The 22,206-nt window shown below is 36.5% G+C and overlaps 1 protein-coding gene and 1 pseudogene across 4 annotated transcripts in view; one reads left to right on the top strand and one right to left on the bottom strand.

Annotated features, from left to right (window-relative positions):
• LOC111146529 (WW domain containing E3 ubiquitin protein ligase 1) overlaps nt 1-22,206 on the top strand; it is a 115,162-nt gene that overhangs the window by 72,273 nt on the left and 20,683 nt on the right. For all 4 annotated transcript variants that reach the window (XM_022502091.1, XM_022502089.1, XM_022502088.1 and 1 more), the window contains 9 exons: nt 8,627-8,722; nt 10,485-10,659; nt 12,802-12,856; nt 12,941-13,025; nt 13,155-13,283; nt 16,051-16,126; nt 16,233-16,304; nt 18,111-18,199; nt 21,639-21,798. In XM_022502091.1, coding sequence (XP_022357799.1) covers nt 8,627-8,722; nt 10,485-10,659; nt 12,802-12,856; nt 12,941-13,025; nt 13,155-13,283; nt 16,051-16,126; nt 16,233-16,304; nt 18,111-18,199; nt 21,639-21,798 — 937 coding nt within the window. The remainder of the gene's footprint in view (nt 1-8,626; nt 8,723-10,484; nt 10,660-12,801; nt 12,857-12,940; nt 13,026-13,154; nt 13,284-16,050; nt 16,127-16,232; nt 16,305-18,110; nt 18,200-21,638; nt 21,799-22,206) is intronic.
• Nucleotides 6,632-7,070, bottom strand: LOC111146736 (annotated as a pseudogene).

Raw genomic sequence — 22,206 nt, 5'->3', positions numbered from 1 at the left:
AGGGTATGTGCTACGATGAGTGCTGTGAATTGTGTAAGTTTGATGAATCACAGGCCTGTACCCCTGGATGGAGTTCAGTGATTTGCAGACAGCAGTACATTTTGCCCCTCAGTACTTCAGCTTGTATATCATTAACTAGAGTTCAGTATTTTTAAATATTTTATTTATTTATTTGTCAGAGAGAGAGAGAGAGAGAAAGCACACAGGCAAACAGAGTGGCAGAGGGAGAAGCAGGCTCCCCGCTGAGCAAGGAGCCCAATGTGGGACTCTATCCCAGGACGGTGGGATCATGACCTGAGCCAAAGGCAGCCTCTTTACCAACTGAGCCACCCAGGCATCCCTAGAGTTCAGTATTTTTAAAGTTTTTTTAGGTAGAGTTTACATAGAAGGAAATGCACAAGTCTTAACTATATCATTTTCATGAGTTCTGACAAACACATAAATTGGTTAACCCAAACCCTTAGCAAGATATTGAATATTACCATCATCCCAGAAAGTTCTCTAAGTACCTTTTCAACAATCACCGTTCTGATTTTTTTTCCACTATAGATGGAAGATCAGTTTTCCCTGTTACAGTACTTAATATAGGTGGAACCAGCATGAACACTTTGGAGTAGGGTTATTCTAATCAGCATAATTTTCATTATTTTTCTTTATAACACTTAAATCACCACATGACGTATAGTTGTGTCTTGTCCATTTTCTCTCCACTGGCTTTATTTTGTCCATTTCTGTACTTCTCGTTCCGAAAACCATGCCTGCCACATAGCAGGTACTCAATAAATTTTGTTAAATAAGTGAATTTGTGCCTGATTAAATGATTTTGAGTGAGTGAGCAACTGGGCAGAGGCCCTGGCTTGTAAATGTTTCTGAGGAAACGATTAACAAGGTCAAAAACTACTAAAAAATTCAAGTAAGATAAGAACTGAAAGGCACCGATTGAATTTAACAACAAAGAGATGATTTATTGTTGACCTTTGACAAAGCAGTTTCTGGGAAATAGAGCTGTATTCAGAGTGCTCTGTGATGGGGTGAATGGGAGGGTTAGAAGTGTGTAGAAAACATTTAAAGAGAGCTAGTATGTAAAGCTTTCTTACCAGTGAACACACAGAGTAAGGAATGCTTGGTTGGTGGAAACGTGCAAGAGGAGATAGAGAACTGAGGGTTAGTTTTTGTTTTATAAAATGGGAGAGATTTTAAAGTTTGTTTATTTGTTTAAATTGGAGAGACTTTAAAGGGTAATCAGGTTCTGATGTGAGGAGTCTGTGGACACAGTGGTTAGCAGTAGAGAAGAGAATGAGGTAACCGTCCTTTGTAGTTTATGAGAAGGCAGGTCTTCCTATCTATTCCATTATCCAAGTTTGAAACCAATAGTTAGTTATTCAGTCAGTAACTAAATGTGGTAATTTTTATTATAATACGTTTAACCAAATTCTTCCACATTTACTTTTTTTAAAGCAAGGTCTTAGTTCAGTAGCAGATTTTGAAAATTTATATATAATGTTCTAGTGAGACAGAGAGACTATACCTAAATACTAGAAAGGTGAGTATTACGGTTGAAGAGATGTGTAGCAGTTATAAATTAGCATGTAGATCCATAAAATTAAAGAATTTTATTGCGAAGTCTCATTCAGCCAAGTAACTTTTACCTACTGGGAAGTATTCATGAATTTCCACTATTGGGATATTTTGATCTCTTGTCAGTTCCAGCCCACCACTTTTCTAGGATCCATGGGTATAGCTCTAGTAAGCTGTCACTGTGAGTCACCCAGACCAATCCAGAGTATCATCCTTTGCTCTGCACCACCCCTCCCCCTACCAGTACCTTCTTCCATCATTGCTGCCCAAGGCCTTGGTTACCACTTATACATTGGGGACTCAGTTGTGACAACTGTTGTGCCCCAAGAGGTAGAATCTCACTTTGGGAGTAACAGCTCAGCAAGTTAATCTCTTCTTGGACCAGCTGTTGGAAAAATGAGGTGGGGCATGACAGGAGTTTTTGCTCTTACTATGTAAGGACCTACATAATATTATTGATTTTGTCTTTTCACCTGCATAGCCTAAAATACTCCTATCTGGCACTTTATAGAAAAAGTTTGAGGAAGATAAATTCTGTTAGGAGCAAAAACACTGAAATTTGGAAGTGAACCCCTATTTTGGAAAAATTAAAAACAGTTGGCTAGGGATGCCTGGGTGGCTCAGTCAGTTAAGTGTTCAGCTCTTGATTTCAGCTCAGGTCATGATCTCAGGGTCGTGAGATTGAGCCCAACTTTGGGCTCCAACATGAGAGCTTACTGAATATTTATTGAATGTTAAGTTGGAAATATTTGCAGTTTGCCTGAGATAAAACTAGAATAGAGCTTCCTAGCTCATTATATAAATGGAACACTTGGTTATGTTTATTTTTCCCCCCCTAATATATAATGTATTCCTGCTCACAAGCCAAGACATGGACCAAGTTAAATATTTTAAGTCATAAAAAAAAAAAAAACACTCAGAGAATGGTGTCTATATATTATTCCAGTAGTAAGTATTTAAGAGCTTTTCTGTGTCAGACTTTAGGCCCTGGGTGTTCAGAGGGCCAAGAGAGGCCAAGCCTCTGATGCTGTGAAGTATGTGTAACAGCAGGCTGACCAGCCTGGAGCCTTGCATACACAACCTATTACATAATGTCATATAGTGACAGGTTCTATGAGGAGAGATAGAAATAGGTGAAAAGGTTAGTGAGTAGCTATGTAAATTACTGTTATGTATATACTTGTATAATAATTTTATTTATTTATTTATTTATTTATTTATTTTAAGATTTTTATTTATTTATTTGACAGAGAGAGATCACAAGTAGACGGAGAGGCAGGCAGAGAGAGAGAGAGAGGGAAGCAGGCTCCCTGCTGAGCAGAGAGCCCGATGCGGGACTCGATCCCAGGACCCTGAGATCATGACCCGAGCCGAAGGCAGCGGCTTAACCCACTGAGCCACCCAGGCGCCCTACTTGTATAATTATTTTAAGAAAATACTCTGCACAGTGTTTTTTGGTTGCCTTTTTTTTTTTTCTTCAAGTTTTTATTTAAATTCCAGTTAGTTAACATAAAGTATAGTATTAGTTTCAGGTATAGAATTTAGTGATTCATCACTTACATGTAACACCCAGCACTCATCACAACAGTCCTGACCTTAATACCCATCAGCCACTTAACCCATTCTCCCCCACCTCCCCTCCAGTAACCCTCAGTTTGTTCTCTGTAATTAAGAGTGTTTTCCGGTTTGCCTCTCTTTTCCCCCACTGTTCGTCTGGGGACAGTTGTTTCTTAAATTCCACATATGAGTGACATCATGTGGTATTTGTCTTTCTCTGACTGACTTATTTCACCCAGCCTAATACCATCTTAACTCCATCCACGTTGTTACAGATGTCAAGATTTCACTCTTTTTGATGGCTGAGTAATATTGTGTATATTTACTACTTCCTCTTTATCCATTCATCAGTCAGTGGACATTTGGCTTGTTCCATAATTTGGCTATTGTTGATAATGCTGCTGTAAACATCAGGATGTATGTATCCCCTCAAGTCTGTTTTTGTTTTAGAGGAAGTATGAGTGTTGGGTGGGGCAGAGGTAGAATCCTAAGCAGTCTCCATGCCCAACGTGGAGCGAGTGTGGGTCTTGATCTTGGCACCCTGAGGTCATGACCTGAACCAAGATCAAGAGTCGGATGCTTACCGAATGAGCCACCCAGGTGCTTTTGTAGCCTGTAGGTAAATACCTGGTAGTGCTTTTTAAAATTTGGTTGTACGTCCATGTCAGTACAACTCACATTTAGCACATATTTAGTAAGTATTTATTAAGCACTTCTGCAGGCACTGTGCTATTTTTACACTGATGAGCAATATAGACTTAAACCTAAACCTTCATGAAGCTTGTCGCTCTAAATTTGTAGGTTTACCTTAATTCTTTTCAGAGTTCTTAATGATTTGTTTTTAAGTAGATTGCACACCCAGTGTAGAGCCCAACGTGGGGCCTGAACTCAAGACTCTGAGATCAAGACTGGAGCTGAGATCAAGAGTTGAATGGATTTATAGTATTTCCTTGTGTATTATTGTTTAACAAATTATCCCCAAATTTAGCAGTTTAAAACAGCAAAACATACCATCTTAAATAGTTTCTGAGGATTAGGAATCTGGAAGTGGCTTAACTGGATGCTTCTATGCAGGTTCTCATGAGGTTGTGGTCACCTGGAAAATGATTAAGTGGAGCTGACCTAGCAAACCCAGGAGAGCTGAATTCTGGCCTGCGAGGGGGACAGGCCTGGTCTCTGCATTGGCACCATCAGATATGGTAGGAAGTGGTAGTAAAGATGGCACTACAAAGAGCAAGATTGAAAGTCACTTTGAGAAATAAATTCTTAATTCTCCTCTCTGCAGCCAGGACTAGTATCTTGCCTACAGGTGTTTTCTCTGAAAGTTCTCTACCCTTGGGAACACCAGGCACACTTGAGGGCAGTGACTGTGCTAAATTGGGACATAAGTGAACCTTTAGGAGATTAGTAAGTGAATAAAGTTATAAGTGAGTTTGCAAACCCCAGCATTCTTACCTACTCAAATCCCAAAATATTTTGACACCAAGATTTTACCTTCTCATCCAGATTGAAATTATCTTCTATTGAAACCCCTATCCTAAAAAGACTAAAAATACTGATACCTATTTGTCCTCCAATGAAATAGCCTTGTTCTCTACTTCTTTAGTCAATCCCACAATCTGTGCCCAGCCACACAAAGGTCCCAGTCAGTTTTCATATTCTCAAGAGACATAAGAGTAGATAGAACATATACATTAAAGAAGGAGGTGTAAAAGCAGAATACCTCAAGAACCAAAAGCTCTTAGAAATCTAATTCATTGGAAGACTTGGGTAATAAAGGTAAAGAAATTTCAAAAAAAAAAAAAAGAACAAAAAGATAGATTTTTAAAATGAAATAAAATTGAAAATTTAGAGTACCAGTTCAAAGGGTCTGGTAAGAAAAGTTCCAGAAAGAGAGAAAATGGGAGGAAGTCCTTAAAACTGTAACAAATACGAGGGACATAAATTTTCTTATTAAAAGGGCCCACCAAAATCAGGTTAACGAGTGAAAATAAATCTATATTAAGATGCCTTGTTGTGAAAATTTTAGTATGTTGGGGCCAAAGAAAAAAATTTTTTACATTTCCAGAGATTTTAAAAAGGGACTGGAAACAGATCTCATACTTACCAGAATGGCATTAGAGTTCTCAGAAGCAACACAGGAAGCTATTAGGCGACTTACATTGAGGGAAATTAAACGCAACCTAAATTTCTGTAATCAGCCACACTGTTGAGTGTGTGCATAGAAAAATACGTTTTCAGACATCCTTGGTTTCCAAAGTTTATTTCCTGTGTATTCTTTCTTAGGAAGCTGACAGGACTCTTGTTTCTCTAAAATTAGCTACTAAATGTAAAAGACGTGGGTTCCAAATCTTAGGTGTCTTGATAGAAAGGAAGGGAAAGGGATCACCAGCATGATGGTGAAAGGAAACCCAAGAGGGCAGGTGTACCTCAGTTTTCACAGTTGGCTGGGCGAGACCAGCAGCTCATCAAATGGCAACTGTGATTGATAAATGCCTGATGAGCCTGAATATTTTGAGAGGACATTATGTGGCTGGAAAAGCATTTGAAGTTAAATTAATAAATACAGGAAATATGGAAATGGGAGGAAAGGAGACAAAAATGATGTGTTCCATGACTCAGCTGCCAGGAGGGTTTTATATCACATAACCGTAAGGGGAAGGACACAATATGTGTATGTGTTTGGAATAGTCAGAGGAGGGCTAAGTGTTACAGAGTGTGTGTGTATGTATATGTGTGCAGAAAAGAGACTTCCAGCTTCATTTTTCACAGTGAGAAATCAATATATTTTGTTTGAAATTAAATATTGTAGAGTAAGCTTACTAATGTGAAAAGAGGTAAATATTGAAAGAATTGGCTAAAAACAGTTGAAAATGTTGCATTTGTGGAGTGGGAAATGAAGTTAAGAGGACAGCAGGCACTGATTCTTGTAGTGAGTCCTGTAGACTATGTATGAAGATGTATGCAGCTATGAGGGTATACAGCTATGTAAAAGTATATATAATTTTGATAAAAATTAAAGCTGAATTAAACATGGTAACAAGTATTTGTAAAGAAAGGATGGGAACCTAGAAATTTGAAATTGCAACAAAAACCCAAGGACTGATTACTAGAATTAATATCTAAAAATAGCAGAAGTACCATTATCAGGAAGTTCTTGAAACTTCATACATTTTGAAGGTATTTGTTTTGGGCTGTTAACCTTTCATACAAATCAGTAGCCCATTGTTATGTGTTACAAATATTCCTGAAATGCCTTTAAAATGAAATTCCATATTTGAATCCTGCCCTCCCATGAACTTATATTATTATTTAAAGCAAATAAAATCTGAAATTTCAGGAGTTTCTTAGTGAAATCCTTTTTTGTAAGAAATACCTAATTTTTTGTAGTACAGGGTAGCATGACTGTTCCAGTATAGGATTTTATACAACAGTGGTTTTTTTTTTCCCCCACTTCAACAGTTTTTTATTTAAAGTCCTATGTAAGCATACTTCATTACGTATGTGTCTTCCCAGTTGCTGCTTCCTTATATTTGCCCTTTGTCTTTCCTAACTTGGTGAGATTTGGCTTTACGTTCATGGATCTTTTTGAGGTCTTTGTTCAGTTTTCATCTAGTGGTAATCGCTTTGCTAGGGTGAATACCCACATGGACATGCTGTTCACCTTTACTCGCCATTCTTGTTCAGTGTAGATGATGTATTTCTTCCTGTAAACCTGGACGACTTTGTTAACTTGCTGACCTTTGTAGTGTCCTTACACAACCTGTACTTCGTCATCCTTTTGGATGGGCATGGATCGATCACTGTACTTCTGTCTCACTCAGCTCTTTGGGAAGAGGGGAAGACGCGATCTTCCTCTGAAAGTGATAAGGTGCATTGAAATGCCTTTTTTGGGTCTTGCTCTGGTCAGAAATCACAAAGGAATTGAACTTCATTTGGCTCCTGGTGCTTCAGCGGTGGCCATAAAAGGGCAGAGAGCAGTAGTAATTTTTTAATAGATAAATTTAATAACTTGCATGATCCTGAGTTAGTTTTGAAGCATTTTATAACTTATGTTTACTGGATGCAGCTTAAGCAAACTATTAATTTTTTTACATGCCTTTTTTACGTTAAAGTATGTGTATATGTGTGCACTTTGCTTAGGGAATACCTTTAATATGTGTAATTGATGTGTAAGAAAATAATTTAGGGGTACTTGGGTGGCTCAATTAGTTGAGTGTCTGATTTGAGTTTGGCTAAGGTCATGAGACCCAGCCCTGTGTCAGGCTCCATGCTCAGTGGGGTCTGCTTTAGATTCTCTCTCCCTCTCTGCCCCTCCACCTGTTCTGCTGTTTCTCTTTCTAAAATAAATAAACATCTTTAAATTAAAAAGGGGGTGTTTAATTATTAAAGACCTCTCTAATCCATAAAGAATCAAATTAAATTGGGTCCCTGGGTTTAAGAGAAAGAAAAATACTTCAATTTCTTCTACTTTCAATTGAAAACAATGTTAAAATCAGAAATAAGCAGGTTTTTATATTTTATATTTAACATTTTTCTTCTATACCATATTATAGAAAGAAAGGAGAGGAGGAAACAGGAATCACAGAGGAGAAAACAAGAGTAGGGAAAATAAGAGATTGAGTCTTTGAGGTGGAACAGGAAAAGATGAAATTGGGATGTCAAAAACTGAGGAGTTTTACCAAAAACAAGAGGGAGATAGTTGTATACAAAAAGACACTGTATGCATATAGAAGAATTATTGTGGAGCAATTTCACCACGTACTTCTTTAATGCAGTTTCTCCTAAAATCTTTTAGATGTGCATTTTTTAAATTGCCAGCGAAAGTGGATAATTACCTCATTAACATTTTGTGCCTTGAGTGTGATACTGGGCTGGAAATTCCTCTACTTGTGATTAAACTTGTCTTTTATTTATTTATTTATTTATTTATTTATTTATTTGTTTGTTTGAGAGGCAGAGCATGAACAGGAGGAATGGGAGAGGGAGAAGCAGACTCCCTGCTGAGCAGGGAGCCCAATGCGAGGCTCAGTCCCAGGACCCTGAGATTGTGACCTGAGTGGAAGGCAACCGTTTTAGCTACTGAGCTACTCGGGCACCCCTACCTACATTTGTCTTTTCTGATGATAAATTTCTGATGATAACTTTTCTATGATAAATTCTATGAATTAGTAACTTTTTAAAACTTTTAGGTAATACTTTATCTTCATTTTCTAACTATATTTATTGTTTCCAATACTGTTAATAGAAAAGGAATAAGAACTTAAAGGGTACTAATAATTGGGAAAAGAAACTTTATGTGTGTGTGTGTGTGTGTGTGTGTATATATATATATATATATATATATATATATATACACACCTTTTAAGGTGTGTGTGTATATGTATCCTTTTAAAGTAAGACTTATGGTAATTTTCCTGATCATATATAAGGAATGATTTTTCAGATTATCTTAGTTATCTTATATTTTTGTTTTCCATTTTTGTTAAAGGTGGGAACAGAGAAAAGATCCTCATGGTAGAACTTACTACGTGGATCATAACACTCGAACGACTACATGGGAGAGGCCACAACCTTTACCTCCAGGGTAATGTGACAGCTTTATGCATCTCCAGTTGTGTTTTATCATACATGTGATTTCTTAAACGTATTTATTAATGATTCTTCATTGTGCATGTTCTGTTTCCTTCATTTACTTCTGTGAATCATTTCAGTTAATGAGATTTGTTATATTGTATCTCTTCTACAGTTAGTCTGAAGGGGCTTCCTCAAGAGATTGTCAAACACTGGCAAGAGTTACTGAGAGTACTTGTAATTTTGATCCAGTTTTAGTGCTTGTCATTAGATTTTAAGGAATGAAAGGTGTATTTAGGAAAATTTGTATGTATGGTTCTCCAGAGATAGTGATCTAAGGTATGTTACATGACATTTAATGATACAAGAGATGTGAAAGTGCTTCAAAGTTATCTAAAAGATTACTCTAAGTAAAATTGTATCACATTATGGCTTAAATTAAATGAATAAAAACATTTCTATTACATGCTAAATAAATTCATACTGTTAGGCTGTCATTCATGGTCATTCACAAACAGACCTTCCTTTTCATTTGTGTTCTTATCTTTTGTAACTCCTTATACATATTGTGCTGATAACTAGTTGAATTATATTATTTATAGTCTTCTCAGACACTATCTGAGGGGCACCTGGTGGCTCAGTCTGTTGAGCATCTGCCTTCGGCTCAGGTCATGATCCTGGGGTCCTGGAATGGAGCCCTGCATCAGGCTCCCTGCTCAATAGGGAGCCTGCTTTTTCCCTCTGCCCCTCGCCCTCCGCTTGTACTGTCTCTCAAATAAATAAATAAAATCTTTTAAATACATGCATATATACATACGTACCAAAAAAAAAAAAAAAACCCATTCTGCCTGTTCCTACAGTATCTTCCTTATTGTCTTTGCTGCTCACTCAGAATATCTGTCCTTCCAGATGTAACCTAAAGTTCACGAATGTAGCACACATTCCAAGTCCAGAAAATTCAAAGCATAAATGTTATTTTTGTGCGACTTGTTGCTGAAAGGATTTTTAAATCATTGTATGAGTTAATGGCACAGAGAAGTGTTTGCAAGGGAGCTGAGATGGGGCAAGTAGAACCCTATAGGCTTGCCTTGTCCCTCGAATAAGCTACATAACAAGATCAATGGCACAAATTGACTTACAGTTATCTGAATCCGGGAGGATGGGGAGAACTTCAGTTGGTGGTGAAATAGGAAAGAGCATTTTGTTTTGTGGGAATATTCAGACAAAGAGATGATAAAGGGAAACATATGATGCACTTGGGACCAGCAAGTAGTTATTTGACTCTCATGTAGGTCCCTTGAAAGATCTTAGGGTAGAGGAGGCTGAAATGGTGAAGGGTTTCATTTTAATGCCATGTGGGAGAGCTGTGATAGGTGGAATGACATGATTGAATCTGCATTTGTGTTCAGCAGCCGGATAACAGCAGGAAGATTAAAGACCTGTAAGAATCGAGTTACAGCCCTGAACTTGGGCAGGTGCTAAGGGGCAGATTGCTAGGTCTACAGTGAACACTCAGTAGCTTCTTAACCAGAAAAAGAGAGAGGGTAGCCAGATTGATAACTGGGACTATTCAGTCTTTGGCCCCTTTTTTAGATAGTTCTCAGAAATCATAATAGTAGAATGGGAAGGCAATTTAGCCCCTCAAAAAGCAGGTTACATATTCGAAATTTTAAAGATGTTGTGTCTCTGATTTTTAAATTATATGAGTGAAGTATTAACTAAATACTTACCAGTTTCTGTTTAATTTTTGTTAATGCTTGTTTTGTTTGTGGTAGTTGGGAAAGAAGAGTTGATGATCGTGGCAGAGTTTATTATGTGGATCATAACACCAGAACAACAACCTGGCAGCGGCCTACCATGGAGTCTGTTCGAAACTTTGAGCAGTGGCAGTCTCAGCGGAACCAATTGCAAGGAGCTATGCAACAATTCAACCAGAGATACCTCTATTCGGTAATAGCAGATTGTAAGATGTCAGTACAGCTCTTTGCTCCAGGCATTTGCTCTTTTCTACTTTGGTGATTTTTAAATGTTATTGATTGCACTGCAAGGTATTTTTTTATTGACTCTTTAATAAATAATTCTGATATACATACATACTAAGTTTTTTTTTAATTCTGGTTTACTAGCAATATTACAGTTTTTGTCTTTTTTAAGTGGTAGTTCGTAAGGGAAATTTCTTAATGAAACAGTATGGCTTTACTAATTCCCAGTTCTTTGCCTTTAATTATAATCATTTTGTTTGCTCCTGATTTTATTTAAGACAAGTCTTGCCATTTTCCAGCTGTTCTGATTCCCATTCCAGATTGTCAGAAACAGCTTCATGTGTTTGACATACCAGAGATATTCCTGGGATTGGAGATAGTGTTGTCCAAAATATTTAAGCTATTTGAAAATTTGACCAATAGATGGTTCATTTATTGCCAAAGCAAACATCCACAAGAAGACTTGGGGTAAAGGGAAATCTTCATTAAATAGGTTTGATCACAGGAAGTGGAAAATACAGATTTTAAGTACCGGACAACTCTAGAGAGTGTTTTGAGGCAACTTGAAAACCTGAAACATAGAGGCTAGCAGATAAGGAGGAAATAGGAAAGACACAAAAAGAAAACTTAAATAACTCTTTTCCATTATCTTGCCTCAGGCTGGCTCTTTCAGCTCCATTTTCTTCATTGGTTAAATAGTAAGTTCTCATTTGCAGGTTGACCCATTCTCCTGGTGATCTATAGCCAGCAGAGAGGGAGGGGGCCAACCCAGCTTACATAGCATTTCCTGCTGCCACCTGCTGGTTCTTTGGTAACTTGTAGAGAAATCTGTAGTAAGGTTTCATTGTTTAGCTGTATGTAGTAAACAAGAAATTAGGTACTGTGTGCTTTTGTTCTGGGTCATCTTAGCTGTATACATGAAAGCCTCGGTGAAACAGGGCAGATCGGGTCATAGGGATGTAGTAGAAGTGTGTTCTGCAGAGAACATCCTTAAATGGGTTGAGGTGTAATTATCTAAGTAGAGTACAAGTCTGGGATGAAAGTCCAGGCTAATGCATACATTAGCTCAGTAATGCCACCTGTTAACCCAGATTCTTTGTGCATCATTACCATGCTTCATGCTTACCTCAGTCATACAGAGCTGCTGCCCTTTGGGCTTCATTCCCCAGCGTACACAAGAAGATGGGGAAAGGGGAGTGAGAAGGGCAGATGGCTTTTATCTTGCAAGCCCTGCCTTTTTACTTGAAAAGGGGTGTCCTTACCAGGGACTTCAACCAGTACTCCCTGGCTAGACTTGGTCATTCTACCAACTCAGCTGTGAGGAAGTCTGGGAGTGAAATATTAGATGGACACATTGCTGTCTCGAACAAAACAGTGATTTGAGTGTCATGGAAGGAGGTGTGGGAAGTGGATATTAGGTAAAATTAACAGCATCTATTATAAGGTTATAAAATATTATGTATAACTGTCATTAAGATGTAATTTTTCAGGTGATGATTTTTACATTTATCGTTCTTTTAAATTGATAGTGCAATGTTTATATTCTGAATATATTTCTGGGCAATAATATATGTAGGCATGAATGTTTATTTATAAATATATAAAAGATATAATACTGAGATAAAAGTTTACTTGTACAAAGATGATACTGGATTTTAATGTTGATTTTATTAATAGGTGTGTCTTAAAGGGAACTGTGATTATTGTTGTTACTTTTAAACAAGTAATATTTTTCATTTAAACACCACAATTTTCTATATGCTCTTCTCATTTCACTCCCAACAAGTTATTATAGAAGGGCTAAAAAAATTAAAAATTAATTATTAGATTGATATTTAATTAAATTAAAATGTTTAAAGAATTAAAATATTAATCTCAGTATATTATTTCTAAATCATCTTAGAAAAACTAATGATTTTATCAACTGATGGGCCCCCTCTTAACTCATGACATTTTTAAATGTACTTTGTATCTTGAAATCACTATATTTGCATTCCTTTATTATATTTTTTAGAAAATTACTATGAAATATGGTTCTATCAAGTATTTAGTTTATCTCTGCTTTTATATTAATGTTCTTATTTTTCCCTCCAACCATTTCTCCAATCAGGCTTCAATGTTAGCTGCAGAAAATGACCCATATGGGCCTTTGCCACCAGGCTGGGGTAAGCTGATATGTTGTTGGTAAAAATATCTGAAGGTATATATAGTAAAGAGTGATTAAATGCTGTGCTCACTCTATTTTTTAGAAAAAAGAGTGGATTCAACCGACAGGGTTTACTTTGTGAATCATAACACAAAAACAACCCAGTGGGAAGATCCCAGAACTCAAGGGTATGTGCGTACTAAGGCCTTAACTAAGTCATCTTACATAGATCTACGGATAAAATCAAGTAAACCTTGATTCTAATGTTTTTAGTACGTAGAAGATGTTCACCTTCTGACTGTAACGTTATCTTTTAGCTTACAGAATGAAGAACCCCTGCCAGAAGGCTGGGAAATTAGGTATACTCGGGAAGGTGTTAGGTACTTTGTTGATCATAATACAAGAACAACAACATTCAAAGATCCTCGCAATGGGAAATCATCTGTGTAAGTGAAAACCTGAAGTTCTTAAATGCTATTTAATGAGGACATAAAAATTTAGCCTCAAGTGCTCACTTCTGCAGCACATATACTAAAAATTTAGCCTCAAGTTTAGCAACAGATTGTATTTTGTGGATCAAGAAAACCTATGTAAGTAATAGCCTGGTATACCCATTTTTGCTTTACATTACTAGAGAATGAATTTGTAGCACATAATGTGTTAATAGTAACGCTAGCAAATATTTATCTCATGATTGCTGTGTGCAGCGTAGTGCTCTAAGAGTGTTGTATAAACTAGCTCATTTTATCTCCCAACGACCCCTTGAGAGAGATACTATTATTTTCCCTTTTTCAGTGCAGAAACTGAGGCTTATGGAGCATAACTAACTTGTGCAAAACCAGACAGAAGGGAATGGAGCTGGTTTCAGACCAAGGCAGTCTGTTCACAGAGTCTGTGCTCTTAACTGCATATTATGGTACTATAAGTCGTAAAGGAATGAGATGTTAACACATTTGAATTTTCCAGATAAAAATATGTTAAAATAGAGCTCACCTTCATCCTTACTTTTAGGTGTGATATATTTGCATCACTAAGAAAATAGAAGCAACCATAAAAGGTTTTTTTGTTTGCTTTTTGTTTTGCTAATTCCTACTGTCACATCTGCCTACCTCCCAGCATCTGTTTTCCTTCTTGATCCTATAGATGAACTATCATTGTTCCTATCAAAGACCAGTCCCTTTGCTGGCACTCTTAGATTATTTCCCCTCTCTTTCCCATTTAATTGCTCCAGCAGTTACCATCTTGCTGTCCTCCATCATCAGTTTTTCTTCTACTGAATTAAATCTCATCAACTGGTATTTCTCCTAGATTAAAAAACAAATAAAAACACAACATTTTACCTTCTAAATTAATTCTTTGAAAATTCATTTTATTGCTGCCCTTTAAAGTACCTGAAAGCATTATCTCTACATTGCTGTTTCTAATTTCTTTTTCAAACAGACTATAAGGAAGTTCCACTGACCCTGAATTTGTTAAGGACACCAGTGATCTCCATCACCATTGTTAATTGTTAATTCAGGGGTTGGTTGTGTTCCTGTCTCATTTAATTTAGGAGCATTTGACACAATACATTTCTAGCTACCTCAGCTTGAGAGTATGTCCAGAATCCACGTAGGTCTTACCATATCCACTGCTACCACATGGTCAGCTGGAGTGTTGCCTCTGTCTCTCTGCTTTCTACCACACCTCTTATACGGTAATTCTCCATACAGCAACTGGATTCACTTTTTTTTCCCCCCTCTATTGAGTATAAAGTCATTCCTTCACACAAAACCTTCTCAGCGATTTCCCATCTCGGAGTGAAAAGGAGAGTCCTCACAGTGGCCTCCACAGCCTTACAGAATGTGACCTGTTATTGCTTCAGTTTCATCTCTGTTTTCTCCCCTCATTCACTCTCCTTCAGCTTCACGGGCCCCCTAGCTATACTTCAAGCACCTGGGCTTTTACCTCTGGGTCTTAGCTTTTATTCTGCTCTTTCCCCAAATATGTACATGACTTAATGCCCTCCATGTTTTTGCTCAAATATTAATTTGCCCGTGAACTCAGCACTGTTCACCCATTTCAGAAATTTAAACTTCTCATTGTACCACTCCATATCTTTTTTACACTGCCTTTCTGTCTCTCCCTTTCTCTCTCCCTCCCTCCTCCTCCTCTTTGAGGAGCAGGAGTGATAAAACATGTACTCCCTTTTGGGGTGCCTAGGTGGCTTAGAGGGTTGAGCTTTTGCCTTCGGCTCAGGTCATGGTCTTGGGGTCCTGGGATTGAGCCCCGTGTCAGGCTCTCTGCTTAGCCGGGAGCCTGCTTTCCTCCCCTCTCTATGCCTGCCTCTCTGCCTGCTTGTTATCTCTTTGTGTCAAATAAATAAATAAAATCTTTAAAAAAAATTTATCCCCTTCTAACACACTGCATATATAGTTTACTTCTTTATTTTGTATCTTGTCTGTCCCCTTCACTGGTATATAACCTCCACAAAAACAGGTTTTGTTACCTATTTTATTAACAAATAACACTCTCATCAACTAGAAGAATGTCAGGTAATACTATATATTTCACAGATACTTGTTCAATGAATTCACTTGAACCTAACAACATAAGAGAACATTTTCCATCCATTCCAAAATGTTCCCTAAGATCATGAAAGGTCTTTGTGCTTGTGTCTTAGGTTCTCCCTCAAAAGGCAGAATACCCAGGCCTTCTCAATGTGAATCGAACCTATCCCTCCATACTACCCACTCTGCCTCTTCCCTCAGCGATCAGTTGAGCTGTGTGACCTGGATGTCACTTGTTCTTAGAAGTTGCTTTTGCTTTGCATACCATCTCAGCAGTGTTTCTTTCAGTTTGAGGTTAGGTATAAGTTGTGGTAGAATTTCCTTTCTTGTCTCTTCTACCTAGAGCTTCTGTCCTCCTTAGTTTTAAGTATTATCAAAGGTTTGATTTTTTTTTTTTTAAATAGTCAGTAATAAACTTTAATATTTCGTTTAACTGACTTCTTTACAAAAGACCCATACGTGCATGCAGTTTTGCTCTTTGTGTGTGTCTGAGCTGCGCAGGCCTCTTGGCCCACCAAACGTATCTGCTCTCCCAGCAAATAACTTTCCTGTGGTCATTTCTAGGACTCTGGTATACTCCAGTTTCATACTGAATATTATATATCCCAATTTTATTTCAGATTAATAAATGGGTTTTTTTTTTGTTTTTTTTTTTCTCCTTTAGAACTAAAGGTGGTCCACAGATTGCTTATGAACGCAGCTTTAGGTGGAAACTTGCTCACTTCCGTTATTTGTGCCAGGTACTACAGTGGTAAATAAATCTTATGTTCATAATCATTTAGTCTTATCTTTATACTTACCTTTACTACACCATACATGATATCATAGTATTATTTTTGTTTTTAGTCTAATGCACTACCCAGTCATGTAAAGATCAATGTATCCCGGCAGACACTATTTGAAGATTCCTTCCAACAGGTAAGGAAGATTTTATTGGAATAAACAATTATATTCTATATATATAAAGGGAGTTAGGGTTTAGAAATTTTAAACCATGACTGCCACTTACTGAGTGTCCCTTATAATAATAGTCATAATAAACCCCATCATGGAGCAAGTGATTGCCATATATTTGGCACTGGCTTCTTAACAAGTATCATTTCATTTAATTCATCCTCACAACATTCCTTTGAGATAACTCTTACCATTAAGTCCATTTTAAATGAAGCTTAAACAGCTTCTGGAACAAGTTGACACATTCTGACAGTTACTTTTCTAAGACTTCATTAACTCAAACTTAAGTCTTGATAATACTACCAAATTAAAATTAAATCAGTATAGATAGTCTATTCCATTTAAGTATCCCTTCAGTAATCCTAATGTTCACTGTTACCTCCTATAGGTTTCATTTTAAAGATTTTCACTTTAAAGATTATGATCCCAGAGAGACCTCGTTTGAGCCACTCTAGTTAAGATGGGAGTCCCTGCTCACCTCCCTCATAGTCCCATTCTAGCCCTTTATGTATTCTTTTTAGTAACATGTAGCACCACGTGACGCATTTTGTCTCCCTTACTAGAGCTCCCATGGGAACACCAGCCACTTCATTTACTGCTGTTATGCTCAGTATCTAGAATAGTGCCTTGCACATAGCAGGTATTCAGTAAACAATGGTGAATGAATTAAATGTAATGTGTCTGCCTTTCCTGAATCATCTGCAGAATATTTAAAGATAAAAAATCAAAATATTATCAGTTCTTTTTTTCTGATGTTGTGGAGAATTTTCCTAAGTCTTCTCATTCCCACCCCCCCCACAAAGTATTACAGTGATGAACTGAAAGTCCCTGTGTATACAGGTACACAGGGATTTTTACATAAACAAGCCAAAATGAAATAGCGGCACTCAAAAATTAGAGATGTTCGAATCCTAACTTAACTTTACTAGCTGTTGGAATTTGGGCAAAATACGTAATACAGTTGTTACCAAACTTTTTTGGTTTGAGTTTTAATAAATTCCTAGCTTGTTATAAGCTCTTTGAGCTTTCTTGTAGTAAGTGTATATCATCCAGATTCATGAAAGATTTTATTTTGCTTTGTTCTCTGGTGTGGGGAGAAGCATGGTCTGTTTGACAAGCGTGACTGCCTATGAGGCGAAGTCCTGCTGGTCAGCTCTGCTTCACTCAGACATGGCGGTCTTGGCTTTGGTTTTGACATGTGTGGTGGAAGTAATCATTATCCAGAAGTAAAGCCTGTTTGCTAGAATCCTACTGTAAGCTTTTAAGGATTATGAAAATTGGGTTTACATATTATATAAATCCTTTGCTTTAGCTGAGTTCCTTTAGTACTGAGAAATGGAATAGTGGTATAAGCAGGGCCCAAAACAAGCTCTTTTGCTTCTCATCAAATGTTGAAAAATTTGCAAATCACTTTTTACAAGATTTTGGTAAAATTTGAGGAGCAACAGGGGAAGGAATATTTTATAAACTTAAAAGCTTTCTGTGATTCACCTTCTAAAATCTCTTTCCCCTCTTCTACTATTAAACGGTAGTTCTACTTTGGGTTAGTGGCAAGAGAGAAAGAGTGACACAGAAAGCTTAATAGAGTAAGGTATAATATCTCTACTAGTTTATGGAACACATCAGCTGATCTCGAGTTGAAGGCATTGTTGTATGAGATAAGGAAATGTATATTTTTGGAAATGCAGATGAAATTTAAATTGAATTGTTTGGAAGAAGCTTATGCTGTATATGAGTGTTTTAAGTATCCATGTTTTTGTTTTTAATTAGATTATGGCATTAAAACCCTATGACTTGAGAAGGCGATTATATGTAATATTTAGAGGAGAAGAAGGACTTGATTATGGTGGTCTAGCAAGGTAAAATAAAAAACACACATCTGCTTTGAAATAAGTATGTCTCCATTGTATGCAATGGATATATTCTTGAAAACATACATTTTTTCAGTAGCAATCCAAAGTTATTTTTAAAAAACAAAAAATATTAGTGCAATTCTAGAGGTAAGCATTACTATAACTATCGTGGTTATCCTATCCTATACATTTTCTGTGCATATATAAAAATTTGTATGTATGTGTAATATAATACATATTTGCTGGTTTTTTGAAACAAATGATCATACAATATGCACAATATAGCAACCTCATTTTATTGTTTTGTATTTCATGGACATCTTTTCATATCCTATATGGAGCTAATAATACTCCTTTATTTGATGGTGCTAATACTCTCTGTGTAATAATACGTTTTATGTAGATACCGTAATTAATGGATCAGCATGCATAAGGTTGTTTCTGAATTTTTGCTATGTAACAGTGTTTTATGTTTGTGTTTTAATCCAGTCTGAGTCCTTTTGAGAATAATTTTTCACATTCATTAAATACATTGTTAACCGTAGAAAATGGGAAGCAATATGAGTGGGAAATCCTTTTAATTTTTAATTTTTTTAATGAATAACTATATAAAAATTTTTGCTTTGCCCAAATATAATTTGACAACAATTTGTTTTTTAGCAGAACACCCTCATTAAACCTTTTAAAAGAATTAAACCTTTTCATAGGAACAGATCTTTTTAAACTAATATTTCAGAGGTGTACAGAATTACAAAATCACAATTTCTGTATAGTGGGCAAAAAGAGATAGATGGGAGCATATTTGTGGAATTATCAGAGTTGGTTAATTAGCATATTTTCTTCGCTAGTCCATTATTAAGCTTTTTCAGAAAAGAAACACTACCTATTGTATCACATCTATTGTGATTTATCTCAATTTCAGGAATGTTCAGATATTAAAAAGATCTACCTTAGAAATGAAATACGGTTTTATTTTTTACAGTGTCTGACTTTGTAACATTCGTTTGTTTGTCTGTACTTACAGTTACCTCATCTGTTTGGGTTTAGTTTTATATTTTGAGGGTTTTAATGCGTATATTCAGTTACTCGGTAACATGATTTTCTTATTCCCGAATTCTTAAGTTTTGATTCATGTTTTCATGTTTTGATTTATTCAGGAGTTCACAAGGGTGATACACTCCTTTAGTTTTGCATGTTTGAAAATGTGTTTTCTGTTGCTTTTATATATAAACAGCTTCACTAGATACAAATTTCTTATGCAACAGTAGTTTCTCGACTGCTCTGTAGACATTACTTCCCTGTCTTCTAGCACTGAATGTTACAGCAGGTGAAGTAGAAGGCCAGCCCCTTGTAGGAAACTTTTTTTTTTTCCTCTGGATGCCCACACAGTCCTTTTCTTTGAAGTTCGTTAATTTCATTGTTGATTGTTTTGTATCTTTTCTTAGGAACATATTAAGGTCTTTCTTAAGTTAAGGGAAATTTTCTTCTATTATGTCTTTGAATATTTTTTCTGTTCCATTTGTTCCATTTTTCTTCAGGAACATCAGTCATGGGTATGTGGAATCTTCTTTGTCAGTCTTACATGTCTGTCATCTTTTCTCTGATTATTTTTATCTTTCTTTTCAGTTTTTTTTTAATTTTCTCAAAACTGTCCTCATGTCACTGTATGCAGTACTGCCCTACATTTTGTTGCTTCTAATGTGATTTTTCATTAGTGGCTTTACTGTTTTCTTCATTTTCTTCTCTAGGCTCTGCTACCTCATCTGTTGTCTCATAATTTTTTTAACCTCTACTATTTCTTTAGTTTATTTGAGAGTACAGTAAAGGATATGCTGAAAGTGAACTCTTCCACTTCTTGTTATAATTTTTCTTTCTTTCCTTTCAATGTCAGGGTATATAGGTCAGATACCAAGTATAGGCTTTCTTCTTTTGAATATAATCAGTTTTCTCTGGGCTGCTGTTTGCTAAAAGTGATCTGCAGCAACTAGAAAGTTTATTTCTAGGTTTCTGTTTTGTTTTTGTTTTTGCGTCTGAACCCATTATCACAGATCTGTCAGTCCTTTCCCCTGGGGGCCTGTTTTAACCTGAGCCTTGTCACAGTGGGAAGTCACTTGGTTCAACTACTACTTTGGGACTAGATTTAGTTTTTGTGAATTGGTATTTATCGTTTCTTAGTTGATTTTGTTTAGGAAAAGACTCTCTTCTCTACCTGTCAGGCAGTTTCTGAGATGGTATTTTTAAAGCTTTAGAAAAGCTTTTGTGAATGGGCTTCCAGGCCAGATTTAGCCTGCCTAATAATGGCTCCCATTGTGATTTTAAATTTTTTTCCATTATTTGACAGCATTAAAGAAAATCACTAGATTATGCTTAAGAATCAAGATTTCTGGCTTCTCTTTAAAAACCCTAGACCCATATTCCCACCTTCTCACATGGCATCAGTTGGCTGAATCTGCATAGCTGATTCAGCCCTGTGGGAGAGATACACTGTTTCACTCTGCACACCACGGCACTGTCATCTAAGGATGGTGATTATCTGCCTAGAAAGGATTCTTCCTTAATGGAGGGGACTGTGGCTAAGTAGAGAATGTGAAGCCCATACAGAGAAAGAAGCCGTGTGTACTGATCACTATAAGCATTTGAGCTTGGAACCCTGCTTAGAAGAAATTACTGTTGAAAGTCTTGCAGATTGGGTTTATTTTGTGATATGAATTATTAATCTTTTATCTAGTTGGATTTCATTATTAGACTTTGCTAAATAAGGGGAAGTAGGTGGTGATACTTTACAGAATGCTTATCACATTTAAAGATGCCATGTTTTTAGTTTTAGTTCCATTTGTCATTTGTTGGCAATAAAACTAAAACCGTTGCATAGCAGCAGTGCTGTGTATGTCAGTATCAGCAGCAGATACTTAACTAAAACCGACTGCAGGTAGATCCTAGAATGCCTGTGATACAAAAAGGATACAAAAATGTATATGAAGACATGGCTTTTGCTTTTGAGGAGCTTTTAGTCTAGTTGATGGGCAGGTCATGTGCAGGAAAATGAATAATATTGTGATTGTTATCACAGTACCACAAAGCGTTCAGTGATTGATACAAACAAATATGATGGAAGTGGGATGAGTCTCAGTTGGACTGAAAGCAAAAGTGGGACCTACCGAGGCTGAGTTGACACTGAGGAGACATACCCAAACAAAAGTGTGGCAGAGAAATAAGCCTGTTACCTGTGAGTAGCACCAAGTTTGTAGTTGGGTATCATAGGAACTGCAGGTAACTGAGTAGAGGGCCAGATCTTAGGAGGACTTAACTGGAGGGCTAAGGAATTGGTCAGCAGAGTTACGAAAGGCTGTTGAGCAGAGAGATGATGTGTGTATGGGTGTATTTAAGATTTGTTTTTAAATTCATGTATGTATGAATGCTAAAAAATAATACTATTTTCTTTTAGAGAATGGTTTTTCTTGCTTTCACATGAAGTTTTGAACCCCATGTATTGCTTATTTGAGTATGCTGGCAAGAACAACTATTGTCTTCAAATAAATCCAGCATCAACCATTAACCCAGACCATCTTTCATACTTCTGTTTTATTGGTCGCTTTATTGCTATGGTAAGTTCTTATTTTCTTCTATTTATTTATTCATTTATTTATTTAAACTTATTTCAGAAGTATTTTGGAGTGGACTTAATGATCCATGTTATCCTTGGTTATGTGTGTTCACACATTTTGTTACCAAGGAAGTTTGCCTAGAAAGGAGAGTGCCATATTTTTGGAGCACCTGTATGAAATCAAGATTATGAATACAAGGATTATCAATGCAGCCACTTAGTCTTTAAGAGTCCTTTTATTTTATAAATTAAAGTTTAATTATGGTGTGACTACTTCTGAATAAAAAGAAAATCTGAGTTGTATTAACAATTGCACTTGACTGATGTTTTGGGAGTTCTTAGAGCTTTGCAGAAACTCTTGTGGGACTCTTGTCTTTTCAGAAATGTTGTATTTATTTGTACTTTCTGT

This window comes from Enhydra lutris, unplaced genomic scaffold, assembly GCF_002288905.1.
Source record: "Enhydra lutris kenyoni isolate GAN:26980312 unplaced genomic scaffold, ASM228890v2 scaffoldscaffold14, whole genome shotgun sequence".
Taxonomy (NCBI): Eukaryota; Metazoa; Chordata; class Mammalia; order Carnivora; family Mustelidae; genus Enhydra; species Enhydra lutris.
This window is presented reverse-complemented; position numbering and strand designations above follow the sequence as displayed.